We start from the raw sequence: 14,741 nt of genomic DNA, 5'->3' as shown, positions 1-14,741 counted from the left end.
GTTTATGAACCCAGCTTCTAGTCCTAGGAAGGCCTGGCTGTGTGGACCCCATGGCTCAGCAGGCAGCTTCCCCTCTCCATCCCCTCTCTCTTGGCTGGCCCTTGCTCGGTTCCTGTTCAGGCCTTTCCTGGGCCCAGCTTGCGTGGGAAAGGTCTAGGCTGGCCTGTGGCTCCCCCATGGTGGGGATGGCAAGCAGCTATTGCCAGGCAGTGGGGAGAAGCCCCCTTTGCGCCCTACAATCTCGTTCTTCTTCTGAGGAGCAGGAGGATCAACCTGGGGTCCCAGGCTAGACTCCGAGCCAGCCCCAGCAGTCAGCTGCTATCCCTTACCCTGTCCATCCCTTCCATCCTGGCTCTGCCTCGCCTCCTGCTGGGCTCCGACCTGCCAGGTTGGGTGGGGGGCACCTGAGGTCTCCTTAAGGTCTGACCCAGGCAGCACTGGCATTGCCCAGCCCCAACTCAAGACCATAAATCAGGCCACAGGGCCTGGGGGTGGCAGCTGGGCCGGGGAGGGGAGCGCGGGCAGAGGGGGTGGGGTGCCTATACTGGTACATGCTGTGTTAGCAGGGAGCAGTGCCCAGCTGCCAGCCAGGCCGGCAGGGTGCTGACAATCAGTGCCCTCTAGGCTGGGCACATCAGAGGGAGTTCTGCCACAGTGGGCCAAGCAAGCAGCCAAGCCTCCTCCCGGGGGGCTCCCAGTCACTGGCCTACCTCCAGGAAAGAGAGAGAGATGCCTCCACCTGCCAAACGACTGGGACAGAGAACTAACTCCCGAGGGGTGAATGAGTAGCCCTTGCCCCATGCAAGATCAATCACCCGTCCCCAGAGAGGGACAGGACAAGGGACTGATACATAGTAAGAAAGCACCCCCTGCCCCCTGACTTGGCTGAATACACACATGGGCCTCGACCCTGACGCTGAGGCAGAGTGTCCCGGATGCTCATCTGGACACGCTGCTCCTGAAGCGGCCAGTAGGCAACTCAGTCTCATGCCTTCTGCCACTGTCAGAAGGCGCCCAGCCATTTTCTCTGTTGTGGAGGCTGGGGACCGACCAGGAATGACATTGCAGAAGGAGAGGCTGAGGGAGGCCCTGTCCGGGGTCCCAGGGCGCAGAAGTCAGAAGGGGACAACTGCTCCTTCTCGCCCCCACGCATGGCCTGGCCCGGGCTGTGGACACACCAGCGCTGGCTCTTGCAGCTGGCCTGGCCACCGTCAGGAGCCCTTAGCCTGACGTCAGGCCCGCTCATTGTTGTTGCTGGGGCTTGAGTCACTCCCTGTGACGCCATCCGGGTCAGCCCTGGAGCGGCTGGGGTGGCCTGTGAGGCCAGCTCTGGGGCTCAGCTTTCTCTTTCTCAGGCGCACACCAGGATGGGGTGGGGCCGTCCAAGGCCACACTGACTGGGCAGGACCAGCTGCCCCCTCCCAAGGTCTTGGGCTGGCCTTCAAGGTCCTGCCAACGGGCCTTGCACTGTTGGGCCCGTGTGCCCAGCTGGCTGTGGCCCTGGGCTCTGGCTGAGGAGTCAGCCAGACACTGTCCTTGCCTCTCTTGCTGTGGAACCCAGTTTTCCAGCTGCAGCCCTGACTGAGATTGTCCCTGTACTCCCTTCCATCCTCCAGAAAAATCTCCCTGGAATTATCCTATTGTCTCCTGGAACCAGCCCTTCCTTGCCCATCTCCTGGGCTGCTGTCTGAGTTCTCTGCAGCCGCATGCATTCTCTGTGGTGCCCAAGCACTTCCTAGCTTGTTGAGGGTGGGAGCCTCGGGACACCTCTTCACCCACCAGTGTATCCCTTTCTATTCAAGGCCACCAGCATCTCTCTGAGACAACAGTGGTCACTTTCATCGTGGTCTCCTCTAGTCCTCCCATAAAGCCTGCAGCCAATCCCACAGCTGCCGGGCTTCTCTGGTCCGTCTCTGGAAACCTCTGAGCTCTCAGAGGGGCTGGATCTGTGCCTTGTCCCCCTGCGTATTGCTGAGGTACCACACGTGTGGCATGAACACGACATTACGTCCGAGACATCGGGGGAGGGGCAGGACTGCTGTTGGGAGGGCAACCCAGGTTCAGAGTTGCCATGCAGCTGGTCTAGAAGAATTCAGGGAGGAGGGGAGCAGGCACAAGAGTGATGCCAAGGCTACAGGTGCAAGAGGAGGGAGTAGCTCGGACAAGTCCCCTGCTGTCAGCAAACTGGACGCCCAGGTGAGCTGATGGCGCTGCCATGGCCACACTATTAGGCAGTGGGGCAGAAGGAGTCCCCCATGTGCCCGATGCTGGGTCAGCCTGCCCCTGGTGAAGCATTAAGGGCCACCTGCCTCCCTTAGTTGGCCACGTTAGATGCCCAGTAACACCCCATGTCTGGATATTCTCTGCCCTGACCAAGTGGACACATAGCATGACCCATCACAGTGAGCCACTGTCATGGTGCCTCAGTTTTGCTTGTCTGCATGGCTGGGCCTTCAGCTCCTCTCCCTCCTCCTGCACAGGCTCCAGCACAGGTTGCTGGCCTGTGGGGCAGGCAGGCTTCTCCCTGCCCTCCCACCTCTTCACTGGGAGAGGTGCCCAGGCCTGGGACAGGCAAGTGCTGAACAACAGCAGAGCCCCCGGGTGGGCAGGGAACGTATTAAGGGTAGAGAGCAGCCAGGGGAGGGGCTTGTGCACCTTGGTGTGTCGGGGGGGGGGGATGTGCTGGAGTCAGCTGGTTCTGCACTTGGGGGGGCCAACTACAGGCCCCATCTCAAGATGTAACCAACCAACCATTTGTTCTGAACTCTGAATTCAATAGTTTCACACAGCCTTAGTAGGAGGCAGATGCCAACCCTGGGACCCCCGTGTGCTGCAGGTGGCAATGCCTGAGGGAGGGTGGCTGCGGAGCCCTGGAGAAGGGCTCTTGTATGGGCCATCGTCGCTGTGCAGTTCTAGATTTAAAGCCCAACTTATGACCTTGGGCAAGTTGCCTCATCTCTCCCAAGTGTCAATTTCTTAACCACTTCATAAAGCTGACTTGCACCAAACTGCCACCTGCTCCCCTGGGCATCCTGTTTGGGCTAGGAAGGCAGTGGAAGACTTTGGGGTCCCTGCCACCAAATGGGTTTGGCCTGGCCCCAGGTATGGCTGACACAGATCAAACAGTGAGAGAAGGTCTCCATCTCTGCCACTTTCTGCCTTTCAAATAATAAATCTTAAAAAAAAAAATTATTTTTATTGGAAAGGCACTCTCTATGGAGTGAAGGAGAGACAGAGAAAGATCTTCCATTTGCTGTTCACTCCCCAAATGGCTGGAGTTGTCGATCCAAAGCCAGGAGCCAGGAGCTTCCTCCAGGTCCCATGCAGGTGCAGGGTCCCAAGGCTTTGGGCCGTCCTCGACTGTTTTCAGACTACAAGCAGGGAGCTGGACGGGAGATGAAAGAGCTGGGACACACATCAGAGACCATATGGGATCCCGGCGCTTGCAGTGGAAGGCTTAGCCAATTGAACCATTCCTGCCCAGGAAACAAGTCTTTTTTTTTTTTTTTTTTTTTTTTTTTAAGCTCCTTAAAAACGCATTCAAAAAAAAACCACCGCATTCCACAAATGTTATCTGTTACTGGTCTGGGAGATAAAGCCTGTGTTGGGAAAAACCAGCTTGTTAATCCCCAAGTACACGGCTCGTAGGTGCCCCCTGCTGGAGGTTGGCATTGCCAATGGACAGCTCGGCGCCCGTGGCTTGCCATCTTCCTGTGGACCTCAGGTGTTCCCCGAGTCACCCAGGGGCTAGTCCTAACACCTCACAGGTCACAGAGGGTGGGCTCCCACCTGCTGGCTCAGCAGCCGGGACGCACCAGACTGAAGCTGCGAGTGGGGGGACTCCACCCGGGTCTCCCGCAGGAGGGCAGAGGCCGGGGCACTTGAGTCACCACCTGCTGCCTCCTCCCGAGCTGGCGCATGAACAGGAAGCGGCGGGCAGCGGGGCTGGGACTCGAACCCACGGCCTCCCCAAGGTCCCCGCAGGAGTCATCGTCTGGGATCCCTCACAGCTGCTTGCTGTCTCCACAGCCGCAAGTCAAACGCGGACGATGTGAAGACCCCTCTTTCCCTCCCCGCTCCCACCCCCTACACACACACACACACACGCTTCAGGGTGGCCGTCCACTCCGGCGACATCACGCAGCACATGCAACCTTGCCCCCCGACTGCGTGTTCCTGAGCTGGCGCCATCAGCGCCCCCTTCTCGGTCTCAGCCGGGCCGGGGACCCGGGTCTCCATCCCCCCGGGTCTCGGTCACCCAGGGACTCGGTTCCCCCGGCCTCCGTCTCCCCGGGCCTCGGTTCCTCCGGGCCTCCGTCTCCCCGGGTCTCGGTCCCCCCGGGTCTCCGTCCCCCCGGGCCCGGCTCGCCGCCTTGACTCCTCTTCACCTGCAGAGGCAGCGCCGAGCGTTTCCGGCCGCTCCTTCCCGCCCGTCTCTATGGCGGAAATGCGTCGTTCCAGCCGGGAAAAACAACAAACCAACTACAACATTCTCGGTGGTGAGGGCGAACGGATTGGTCCAAACGAGGTGGGGGGAGAAAACAGCGTCCTCGTGACATTTTAAGGTCTAGAGATAACCAAGAAGAAGGCGTTCGAGTTGCGGAGGAATACAGAACCACGTCTGTGCTCGCAGGTGACAGTCCGGCAGACGCGGGCGCCACGCCGAGCCGCGGCTCGCCGACCGGGCCGCCGCCCCCCCCGCCGGAAGCCGCGGCGCAGATGGAAGCGTCCCGGGCCCTGGGGGCGGGAGGGCTTCCGGCCGCGGGGCTCGGGGGCCGGGCGGTGAGCGCGCCGCTGGGTCCTCCGGCTGTCAGAAGGGCTGCGGGGCCGCCGGTGGCCTCGGGGGTCCTCGGCCGCCCTCCCCGGGGAGTGCCCGCCGACCTCTGCGTCTGATCCGGCTGGGCGCGGGGCGTCGTTCTCGAAGCGTCGGAGGCATCTTGGCTCCCGGACGTGCAGAGGTTCGCGGGCGGCGGTGTGAGGGTCGGGACCGGGGCCGGGGTCTCCGGGCGCGCAGCTTGGGAGCCGGGTCTTCCGGGGGCGCTGGGCGGGAGGAAGGGCTGGCCGAGCGGCGTCTCAGCCCACGCGCGCACGGGGGGCACGAGAGGTCGAGGAACTGTCCGCTGACCCCTGGTAGGGGTAATGGGGTCCGGCCCGCGGATGGGGCCGCTGTGGGAAGGAGCGGCAATGTGCGAGCTTAGGGGCGCAGGGTGAGGAAGTGGGGTGTGGGTCCGCGAGCTGGGGGCCAGAGCCGCGTGTCCCCCTAGGTGGGAAAGTTTGGGCTGGAGTTTCAGGGTGGAAAAGGGTGACCTCTCTGGAACCGCACCGCGCCCCTGGGTGAGGAGGCTGGCAGCAGTATCCCCCACCCCCGTCTCCCCCATGCTGGGTGCTGGGCTTGCGTTGGTAGTGATGGGAGGGGTGTAGGTCCTGCCCTGCACGGACTGTGTGCCCCTGGGGAGAGAGAAGCCTAGATCCTGTCACTGTTCTGCAGCACTGCTGGGTCTGAGCTGATGGCCAGGAGGGGAAATAGATGAGCTTAGAGAGGAGCTCAGATAAGGAGGGGCTGAGACTGCAATGGCTTCTGTCCCGAGGCGAGGAGTGGCTGAGGTCGGGCGTGGAGGCAGTGGTTGCAGGTTTGCTTGGGGTCACGCCAGGTGTAAACAAGCTGAGATTGAGAGGCAAGGTTATTGGACGTTCGGGCCTGGTGCGATAGCGTAGCGTTTAAAGTCCTTGCTTTGAACGTGCCATGATCCCATGTGGGCTCCGGTTCTAGTCCTGGCAGTTCCAGTTCCCATGCAGCTCCCTGCTTGTGGCCTAGGAAAGCAGTCAAGGACGGCCCAAAGCCTTGGGTTCCTGTACCCGCGTGGGAGACCTGGAAGAAACTCCTGGCTCCTGGCTTCGGATTGGCGCAGCACTGGCTGTTGCAGTCACTTGGGAAGTGAATCATCGGATGGAGGGTATTCCTCTGTCTCTCCTCCTCTTAAAAGAAAATTATTGGACAGGACACACCGCCTCCACCCCAACTCCTGGCTCTGCATTTCATCTTATGTCGCACCGTGGTGGTGCTGCTGCTGTTGCTGTAGGGGCCCGGGCCTGGCCTCGCTGCCCAGCCTGTGCCTCAACCTGCACGTTCTTCCTCTAGAGATTGGGGGTGCGGGGGTGTTGGTGCTTGAGTTGCGGGGCAGTGTGTGTGTGTGAGAGTCGGATTTAAGAATGCTCAGCCTTCGAGGCTTGCAGCGGCTTCGCAAAGTGCAGCCCTGTACCCTCCAGCCACAGGGAGTGTGTGGCTTTCATCCCCACGCGGATGGTGTGCGCCCTTTGCTGGCCCGTCTCCCTCCCCGCCGACATCCAGGGGCCCGGGAATTGCCCTCCTTAGCCCTGCCTGGCTCTGCTCTGGTTCTGTGAGCTTCTCGGGTGGGGGCCGCGCTGGCCTCACAGGGAGTCCTTGGTTTGAAGCTGCCCCCTGTGCAAGGTGTGGGCTCTACTGGGGCTGGGGATTTCTTTTTTTTTTTAAGATTTGTTTTTATTTTTATTACAAAGTCAGATATACTGAGAGGAGGAGAGATAGAGAGGAAGTGGAGCTGCCGGGATTAGAACCAGCGGCCATATGGGATCAAGGCAAGGACCTTAACCACTAGGCCATGCCGCCTAGCCCAGGGGCTGGGGATTTCACGGCTGTCGCAGGGTCCTGGACCTTGAGCCCCCAGCCTAGGATCTGAGACTGAGTGTCAGAGGGCAAAGCTGGCAGGGTGCTCCCAGCCTTCTTTTTTTTAAAAGATTTATTCAGTTTATTGTAAAGTCAGATATACAGAGAGGAGGAGAGACAGAGAGAAAGACCCTCCGTCTGATGATTCACTCCCCAAGTGAGCCGCAACGGCTGGTGCGCGCCAATCCGAAGCCGGGAACCCGGAACCTCCTCCAGGTCTCCCACGCGGGTGCAGGGTCCCAAAGCCTTGGGCCGTCCTGGACTGCTTTCCCAGGCCACAAGCAGGGAGCTGGATGGGAAGTGGAGCTGCCAGGATAAGAACCGGTGCCCATATGGGATCCTTGGGCGTTCAAGGCGAGGACTTTAGCTGCTAGGCCACGCCGCCGGGCCCACTCCCAGCCTTCTTACCTGCTCCTCTCACAGGTCAGCCCAGCCTGGGCGTGGGCCGTCGTCGCCAGCTGCAGGATGAACTGTCGCTCGGAGGTGCTGGAGGTGACGGTGGAGGGCCGGCAGGTGGAGGAGGCCATGCTGGCTGTGCTGCACACGGTGCTGCTCCATCGCAGCACAGGCAAGTTCCACTACAAGAAGGAGGGCACTTACTCCATCGGCACCGTGGGCACCCAGGACGTCGACTGTGACTTCATTGACTTCACCTACGTGCGTGTCTCCTCGGACGAGCTAGACCGGGCCCTGCGCAAGGTGGTCGGGGAGTTCAAGGTAGGAGCCCGCCAGGCCCATGGCGGACAGCCCTTGTGTGCCCCTGTGCCCCTGCTGGCTGGTGGGCTCGCCTCCCCTGTGTGTGTGTAGGGGAGGGGAGCAGGTGTGTTGCGCTGTCTGCGGAGTCTTGGCTGGCACGCCCTCTGGCTCCTGGCTCTCTCCACGGACACCTCCTCCACTCCGGCTTTTCCTAGTTCTTCCCAGGATGGTGACCAGGTGGCACCATGGGTGGGGGTGCTGTGCCTGTGGTCCGTGGTGGCGCATGCATGCTTGAGAGGGTCCTGCTACACTGCTAATGTGTTCATGTGCCAAAATGGAAGTGGGTGTGTGTTAGTGTCCTTGTCACTTAGCGATGGTAGTGTTGTGCTTTTAGTAGGTGAATTTTTGTGTGTGTGTGTGTATATACACACACACACACACACACACACACATATATATATATATATATATCTTAACAAGTTTGCAGAGAGTGCCCGTGAGAGTGCTCCGATCCACTGACTTGCTCCTCCAGTTTCTACAGTGGCGGGGGCTGTGCGGGGCCACAGCCGGGTGCTGAGAGCCCCATCCAGGCCTCGCCCTTGGGCCCTCAGCTGCTGCCTGCCAGCCGTTGCATTAGAAGGAAGCTGGGATGGGAGAGCAGATGGGACTTGAACCTAGGTTCTCTGATGGATGCAGGCACCCCAGTGGTATTAACCAGTAGGCCAAAATCCTCTCTACTCCCACCCATGGATGTTTTTTCAATTTTAAAGTGACAAACCTTTTTTTTTTTTTTTCTTTTTACAAGTTTATTTATTTTTGTCTGCTAGGAAAACAGAGTGACAGAAAGTTATCTTTAATTTGCTAGTTCACTTCCCAAATGATGGAACAACCAGGACTGGTCCAGGCGAGGAACCCAGAACTCCATCTGAGTCTCCCATGTGGATGGTGCGGGCCCTGACACTTGAATCTCTTGCGTTGCCTCCTGGGATGCAGTGACAGGAAGCTGGGTCAGAAGTGGAGCTGGCAGGACTTAGAGCAGCACTCCCACATGGGATGGAGTGCCCCCAGCAGCAGCTCTGCCCACTGTACCACAGTGCCTGTGCAGGGGCTCTTGTCTGCCTCGCTTTTCACACACACTGGGCCAGGCACTGAGTGGTGTCAGGCGGGAGGGCCAAGCACCGAGTGCTGGCAGCAGGGAGTGGTAGCGTGGTGTCAGGCGGGAGGGCCAGGCACTGAGTGCTGGTGGCATGGGGTGGCCTGATAGCAGTTGGGGCCTCCCAGGCCATAGCCTTCAGAAAGCCATACGCCCTTATATCCTTGCGGCAACAAGGCAGGCTCTGGCACTTAGCACATAGGTGACCCTGGGCAAGGGGCTCGCTTCTTGGGAGCCTCGATTTCCTGGATATGCAAGTGGAGTGACCTTGAACCTGCCTCCCAGAGCTTTGCCAGCAGTGCATATGGTAAGCTGTGTCTGGTGCTTGGAGTGGCATCTGCCAGAGAGGCAGCACTGCCGAAGCCTCTGCTGTTGTCAGTGCTCAGCCAGGGTCACGTGCCCTTGCTCTGTCCTCCAAGGGGAGCCTGTTTCCCAATAGGTGGTTTAGGATTTGAGGGAGACCACCAAAGCTCTTCCGTGTTGGTGTGAGTTCAGAAAGGTGCCTCGGAGCTCCTGCTGTTCAGGGAGGAGAGATGAGGACCACCTGCTCCCTTAGGGGGTAAGCGCAAGTGCTGGACAAGAGCATCCTATCTGCTTCTCAGAGAAGTGGCGGCTCTGGCCTGCCCCCTGCCCCACCTTCCCCAGTCTGTCCCTTGGTTCCCTTCCTCATAAACCAGAAGTTCACTGGGTTTTATGGTTCTGCCACCTGGCTTTTTACAAAGACCACGGGGGCTGGCATGGTGGTGTAGTTAGAAAAGCCGCCACATGTGATGTGGGCATCCTATAGGGGCGCTGATCAAGGCTCAGGTGCTCCACTTCAAACCAGCTCCCTGCTCATGCTCCTGGAAAAGCAGCAGAGAATGGCCCAAGTGCTTGGCCCCTGCACCCATGTGGGAGACCCTTTAGCCTGTCACAATCCTAGGGGTTGTGGTGAGTAAACCAGCAGATGAGAGCGCTCTCGCGCTCTCTCTCTCTCTCTCTCTCTCTCTCTCTCTCTCTCCCTCTCTTTTTAATGTATTCATTTGAAAGAGTAGCAGAGGGGGAGGCTGAAGGAGAAAGTTTCCCACCTGCTGGTTCACTCTCAAAGCGGCCACAGCATCGGGGCCAGATCTTCCATCTGGTTGGCAGGACCCTGAGCGCTTGGGCCATCTGCTGCTGCATTCCCAGCGGCTTTAACAGGAAGCTGGCTTGGAAGTGGAGCAGCCAGGATTCAAAATGGCACACTGTGGGATGCTGGCACCGCAGGAGGTGGCCCCTGTAATGGTAGTTCTTAACAAGGCTGGGTGGGTTAGCAGCTGGGGTTTGCAGATTTGCTGGCAGTCTGCTCATCACTGCAGACAAACCCTTGCCCCTCTGGGTGGAGCTGGGAGCACGTACGGGGTGGCTGGCAGCAGCAGTTCCGGGGCATGGGCCTGCTCCTCCACTTGCCCCTGTCTTCCCCAGGAAGCCCTGCGCAACTCCGGCGGGGACGGGCTGGGACAGATATCTCTGGAGTTCTACCAGAAGAAGAAGTCCCGCTGGCCTTTCTCGGACGAGTGCATCCCGTGGGAGGTGTGGACGGTCAAGGTGCACGTGGTGGCGCTGGCCACGGAGCAGGAGCGGCAGATCTGCCGCGAGAAGGTGGGCGAGAAGCTGTGCGAGAAGCTCACCAACATTGTGGAGGTGATGAACCGGCACGAGTACCTGCCCAAGATGCCCACGCAGTCGGAGGTGGACAACGTGTTCGACACGGGCCTGCGGGACGTGCAGCCCTACCTCTACAAGATCTCCTTCCAGATCACTGATGCGCTGGGCAGCTCGGTCACCACCACCATGCGCAGGCTCATCAAGGACACACTCGCCCTCTAGGCCCCCCTGGGACCAGCGGAGCTCCTCGGGACTGGACTGGGAGCTCCTGAGGCTCTGGGACCTGTGTGCCCTCTCGATGGGCAGTTGGCAGCCTCTGCTGCTGCCACGGCCGGTCCGGGCCTGCCTGCCGCCCTGGCCCCGCAGCCCGGGCAGGCCCCTCCACCTTCCCTGTGTGGAAGAGCACCGCGGCACTGGTAAATAAAGTTGTGAGTGTGACTTTGGGTTGTGCCTTCTCTCCAGGACTGTATCTGTCCTCAGATTTTGGTCCTGTGAGTGTTCCTGTGAGGAGAGGGGTGCATGAAAACCGACCTCTCCACACCCAGGTGTTGCCCACCCAGGTCCCACGTGGGCCAGGCCATGAGTAGTCTTGGGTCCCGCGTGTTGCTTGTGTGCCTGCTTTCTCATCCCCTCCCAGAGGGAAGGCACAGCGTGCAGGAGGCGGGCTGCTCCCCTCTAGAGAGCTTGGCCACTTGGGCTGCCTGCCACCCGTGGCACTGCGTCCTGGTTTAGGCTGGTCCTCACTGCTCGAGAGGGCCTTGCTCTGCCGAGTTAACCCGGGCAGACTGACCCTTCCTCCCTCACACACTGGGCCTGTGTGGATTTATTCCATACACTACAATGCTTTTTGACCCTTTTTTGATCACTTCTGGATGGACGGAGGAAGTGTGTGGAGGGGAGCTCCAAGGGGGCGTGGGATGGAGGACGTTGACAAGCTGCCCATGGCCCTGGGGTCACATCTGCAGTTTCTGTAGTGTCCCAGCAGTCCCCTGGGAGGCCTTGGGATGGAGAACTGGGTGGACGGGGCAGCAGTGACATGCCCTCCCCTTTAGCATTGTGGTTCCTGTGAGTGGGTGACCAGCTTATTCAGGGTTGGGGGGTGTTCATCACCCTGATCTGTAGAATCTTACTGGCCTGTAAATATGACTGCAGGCTCATGGGGGCCTAAGAAAGGGAGGCACAGGGCAGGGCTTAGGGATTCTGCCCCCTCCCAGCCCCGGGGAGGAGGTGCTACCTGTGTGGCCGTGGCCAGGGAGAGCCCTAGGTTGGCCTGGCTGGATCTGCCAAGTGGTCCTGTGAAGTCCTAGGCAGGTCCAGCTAGCCTGTTGAAGGGGCCATGGCCAGTCCACGCTGGCGGAACCCTTTTGTCTGAAAAGGGCACTGTGCAAGGGGGGCTGGGAGCCCATGGCTTCAGGGATCCGCCCCTTGTGTCCTCCTCCACTGCCGCCAGTCGGCCAGCCCCCCAGGCTCTGCACAGCTGGTGGCCTCTAGCTCACATCTGGGCAGCTGCGGCAGAGTATGAACGGCTCGCAGGTGGGCAACGCGGTCCCGGCCTCCTGGCTGACCTGCTGCAACCAGTCGGGGGCGCCACCTCCGGAGCTTCCCGAGGGGCCTCGCACGCTGCAGGTGGCTGTGCTGGGCGTGCTGTCGCTGCTGGTGCTCTGCGGGGTCCTGTTCCTGGGTGGCAGCCTTCTCCTGCGTGCGCAGGGCCTTGCCACACTGCTGGCCCAGGAGCAGCGTGCCTCCCGTGAGTCCCAGCCCAGTGACACCAGCGTGGGCGACAATTCCTCCTAGGTGCCCGGCTGTGCTGCCCTGGGCGGTGGCAGCTTCCAGGCGGCCCGAAGCCAGGGCCCTGCACCGATGGCCTCGGCAGAGAAGGGAGATTCGTGACCTGAGCAAACACAGGTGAAAAGGCTAGGGGGTGCGGCGTGGAGGAGCGCAGGGTCCCCACCACGCCCCCCTTTGGGGAGGCCTCTGGGGCAGCCAGGGCCGGAGCTTTGCCTTGGGGACTCCGCTCCTGTTTGGTCTGGGTCCACAGCTGTGTGAGCCCTGGAGCCAGGCTGGGCCGCTGTGCTGGGTTCTGGGGAGGGAGGGCCCCTTCTCTCCCTTTCCAAACCCCTTCTGTTCTCAAGGGTCCCTCCATATATTAACAACAGATGATGTTGCTGGGCAGAGGTGTCTGGGGGGTCGGGACAGCCACAGTGCGAGTTAAATCTGTGTCCCCTGGGACTTACAGCCAACTCCCACCAGCTTCCTCTCCACCCCTTGACCTCTGCCTTGGTCTGCACAGGCTCTCTTTTGAACCTGCTCTGAGGCTGGGGTGGGAGTGTGTGGGGGATGGGGAGGTGTGCTCAGGTCCCTGCCCCTTGGAGGGGGCCCAGCCAGGACTTTGTGTGTCTGTGTGTGCTGGGGGTGGGGTAGGGAAGGCGGTCCCCTGGCCAGGCTCCCAGCAGCTGGGGGGCCTCCAGAGCACAGCTCTTCCCCGGAAGTGGGGCTGAGCCTTCCCAGCTGCAGGCAGGGGCTCTGTCTGGGTCTCCTGCCTGTGTCTCTCCAAGGATAGGAGCCATCTGGAGGGAAGGGCCTGGGTGGCCCATGGGACAAGGTAACTGGAGGCCAAGGCCACCCCTGACAGAGAGGGAGTCACTGGCTGGGCTGGGGAAATCACCTTTGTTCAACTGTGTTACTGGGAACTTTTGGGGTAGGGGTCTTCCTGAGGCCCAGTGCTGGGGTGGGGTCTCCAGCGTGTATGTGTGTGTGTGTCTGGGAAGGCCCAGGGGCAGGGCAGGCAGGTGCAGTTTAGCTAACTCTTAAGCTGCCAATAGTCTGCCCTCCTGCTGAGCAGCCCAGGGGCCTGGCATTAATCCCAGCAGCCACCCTGGCCTCGCTGCTGCTCCACCACCTCTCACCTGGGCACTTTGGTGCCTAGTGGAGAGGCTGGCGCAGTGGGGCAGTGACACGAGTGTGGATAGATGCTGACCCGCCAAGTCCCAGCCCCAGGGCTTCCAGGAGAGGTTCCCAACAGATGGCTGGCTCCTTGCGACTCTGTCATGCCCAGGTTCTCACAGCCTGTCACTCCCTTGACCACACCTCCCCAATAGGGGGAGAGGGCCTCCTGGGTCTCTGGGAAGCCCCTCCCTCACTTCACAAGAGGAGGTCAGAACTCCCCAGAGCAGGTCTGAAGCCCTGGGGAGGGGGAGTGTCATTCCCCCTCCTGTCTTGTCCCCTTCCGCCAGCCTTCCCATGGTTCTCTGAGCCCCTGATGGGAGGCATAATCGATTTCTCACCAAAGGAGTGGGCTTTCACACACAGCTCTGTGTTGCCATCCCCTGCTGTATCCATTTCCCAGTGGGCCTGTCCCCTGGCTCTCTCACTGCTGGGAAGTCCTGGTGCCCAGGCAGCAGCTGCCCACCTCCTGGCCTCAGCTTGCCCTGGCTCACCCTGACGTGGGGAGGGGCTCTGAGGTCAGCCTGAAGAGCGGAGACCCAAGCGGTCAGAGTGGAAAGGTCAGATTTGACCTGTGCTTTGTCCTTTGGGTTCAGGTTCAGGGTCAGGAGGTGACAGGGGCATAAGAGTGATGGTACACAGCAGGACTGGGCAGGGGAGGGGGTAAGGATAAAGATGAGGGGCTTGGGCAAAGCCTTCCTCCATCCCACTTCTGCCTTGCTCTCTTGGAGCTTGGGGACCTGCGTGTCCCCTTGGGGAAGATGCCAAGGCATTTGCCATGGGCCTGTTGGCCTGGTTAAGGCTGGCAGAAGACTGGGGGGTGGGCACTGCAGTCATCTCGCTGAGGTTCCAGCTGGGGGGTGGCCTGAGTGTTCTAGGGCAAGGTTGGGCACGTGCCTTAACCAGGGGATGGCTCTCTTACAGGTTCTGAGCCCTGTGTGGTCTGCCGCCGGACATCGCACACTTTGCTGCATGCATGCTGCAGCCAACAGGCCAGACCGTGACGAGACCTCCACCTGAGACTGCGTGCTGCAGCTGACCAGCTCCTGAGAAGCTCGCGGCAATGGGTGCAAGTGGGCCACGTTCCAATGAGGATTAAACCGGCCCAGCTACCCAGCTGCCCTGGAGGGCTGCTGCGGGACCTGGGCACTCGATGCCCCTAGGCTTGCCACGTAGCTTCTGTCACTGGGTCTTGGAAAGTGCAGGCACGGCCATGGTCTGAGGGGTCCGTGGCCTGTCCTAGCGAGGGCTGGGAGACCCCAGCACCCAACAGTGCCCCATTGCTTTCTGCATTCTTTTTTTTTTTTTTTTTTAAAGATTTATTCATTTTATTACAGCCAGATATACACAGAGGAGGAGAGACAGAGAGGAAGATCTTCCGTCCGATGATTCACTCCCCAAGTGAGTCGCAACGGGCCGATGCGCGCCGATCCGAAGCCGGGAACCTGGAACCTCTTCCGGGTCTCCCACGCGGGTGCAGTGTCCCAAAGCATTGGGCCGTCCTCAACTGCTTTCCCAGGCCACAAGCAGGGAGCTGGATGGGAAGTGGAGCTGCCGGGATTAGAACCGGCGCCCATATGGGATCCCGGGGCTTTCAAGGCGAGGACTTTAGCCGCTAGA

General features: G+C 60.4%; 2 protein-coding genes across 4 annotated transcripts; both read left to right on the top strand.

The window, feature by feature from the left end:
- The first annotated feature begins 4,483 nt into the window (after positions 1 to 4,483).
- On the top strand, positions 4,484 to 10,621 carry ATG101 (autophagy related 101). Of its 2 annotated transcripts, none has more exons than XM_058673707.1 (3): positions 4,484 to 4,633; positions 7,127 to 7,420; positions 9,996 to 10,621. In XM_058673707.1, exons 2-3 carry the CDS (start codon positions 7,169 to 7,171, stop codon positions 10,398 to 10,400), a joined length of 657 nt encoding a protein of 218 aa, XP_058529690.1. In that variant the 5' UTR covers positions 4,484 to 4,633; positions 7,127 to 7,168; the 3' UTR covers positions 10,401 to 10,621. The 2 variants fall into 2 exon arrangements, with proteins under 2 accessions (XP_058529690.1, XP_058529691.1); XM_058673708.1 differs by lacking the exon at positions 4,484 to 4,633 and adding an exon at positions 4,848 to 4,958.
- Positions 10,622 to 10,906: 285 nt separating this feature from the next.
- SMIM41 (small integral membrane protein 41) lies at positions 10,907 to 14,409 on the top strand. Of its 2 annotated transcripts, none has more exons than XR_009246760.1 (2): positions 10,907 to 12,083; positions 14,046 to 14,409. XR_009246760.1 is itself a non-coding variant. In XM_058673709.1 (2 exons), the coding sequence occupies exons 1-2, from the start codon at positions 11,697 to 11,699 to the stop codon at positions 14,123 to 14,125; spliced, it is 309 nt and encodes a 102-aa protein (XP_058529692.1). In that variant the 5' UTR covers positions 10,907 to 11,696; the 3' UTR covers positions 14,126 to 14,409. The 2 variants fall into 2 exon arrangements, 1 of the variants encoding a protein (XP_058529692.1); XM_058673709.1 differs by having other exon boundaries at positions 10,907 to 11,925.
- The last annotated feature ends 332 nt before the right edge of the window (positions 14,410 to 14,741 follow it).

The sequence above is a fragment of the Ochotona princeps genome, chromosome 15 (genome assembly GCF_030435755.1).
Source record: "Ochotona princeps isolate mOchPri1 chromosome 15, mOchPri1.hap1, whole genome shotgun sequence".
NCBI classification, from domain to species: Eukaryota; Metazoa; Chordata; class Mammalia; order Lagomorpha; family Ochotonidae; genus Ochotona; species Ochotona princeps.
Note: the sequence above shows the minus strand (reverse complement) of the source record. Positions and strands in the feature narration are given on the sequence as shown.

Bases quoted from the DNA above. Each gene is read 5' to 3' on its own strand.
- ATG101 (XM_058673707.1), top strand. From the start codon at position 7,169: ATGAACTGTCGCTCGGAGGTGCTGGAGGTGACGGTGGAGGGCCGGCAG. The intron at 7,421-9,995 runs GTAGGAGCCCGC...TGTCTTCCCCAG, and splicing joins AGGTGGTCGGGGAGTTCAAG to GAAGCCCTGCGCAACTCCGG.
- SMIM41 (XM_058673709.1), top strand. From the start codon at position 11,697: ATGAACGGCTCGCAGGTGGGCAACGCGGTCCCGGCCTCCTGGCTGACC. The intron at 11,926-14,045 runs GTGAGTCCCAGC...GCTCTCTTACAG, and splicing joins CCAGGAGCAGCGTGCCTCCC to GTTCTGAGCCCTGTGTGGTC.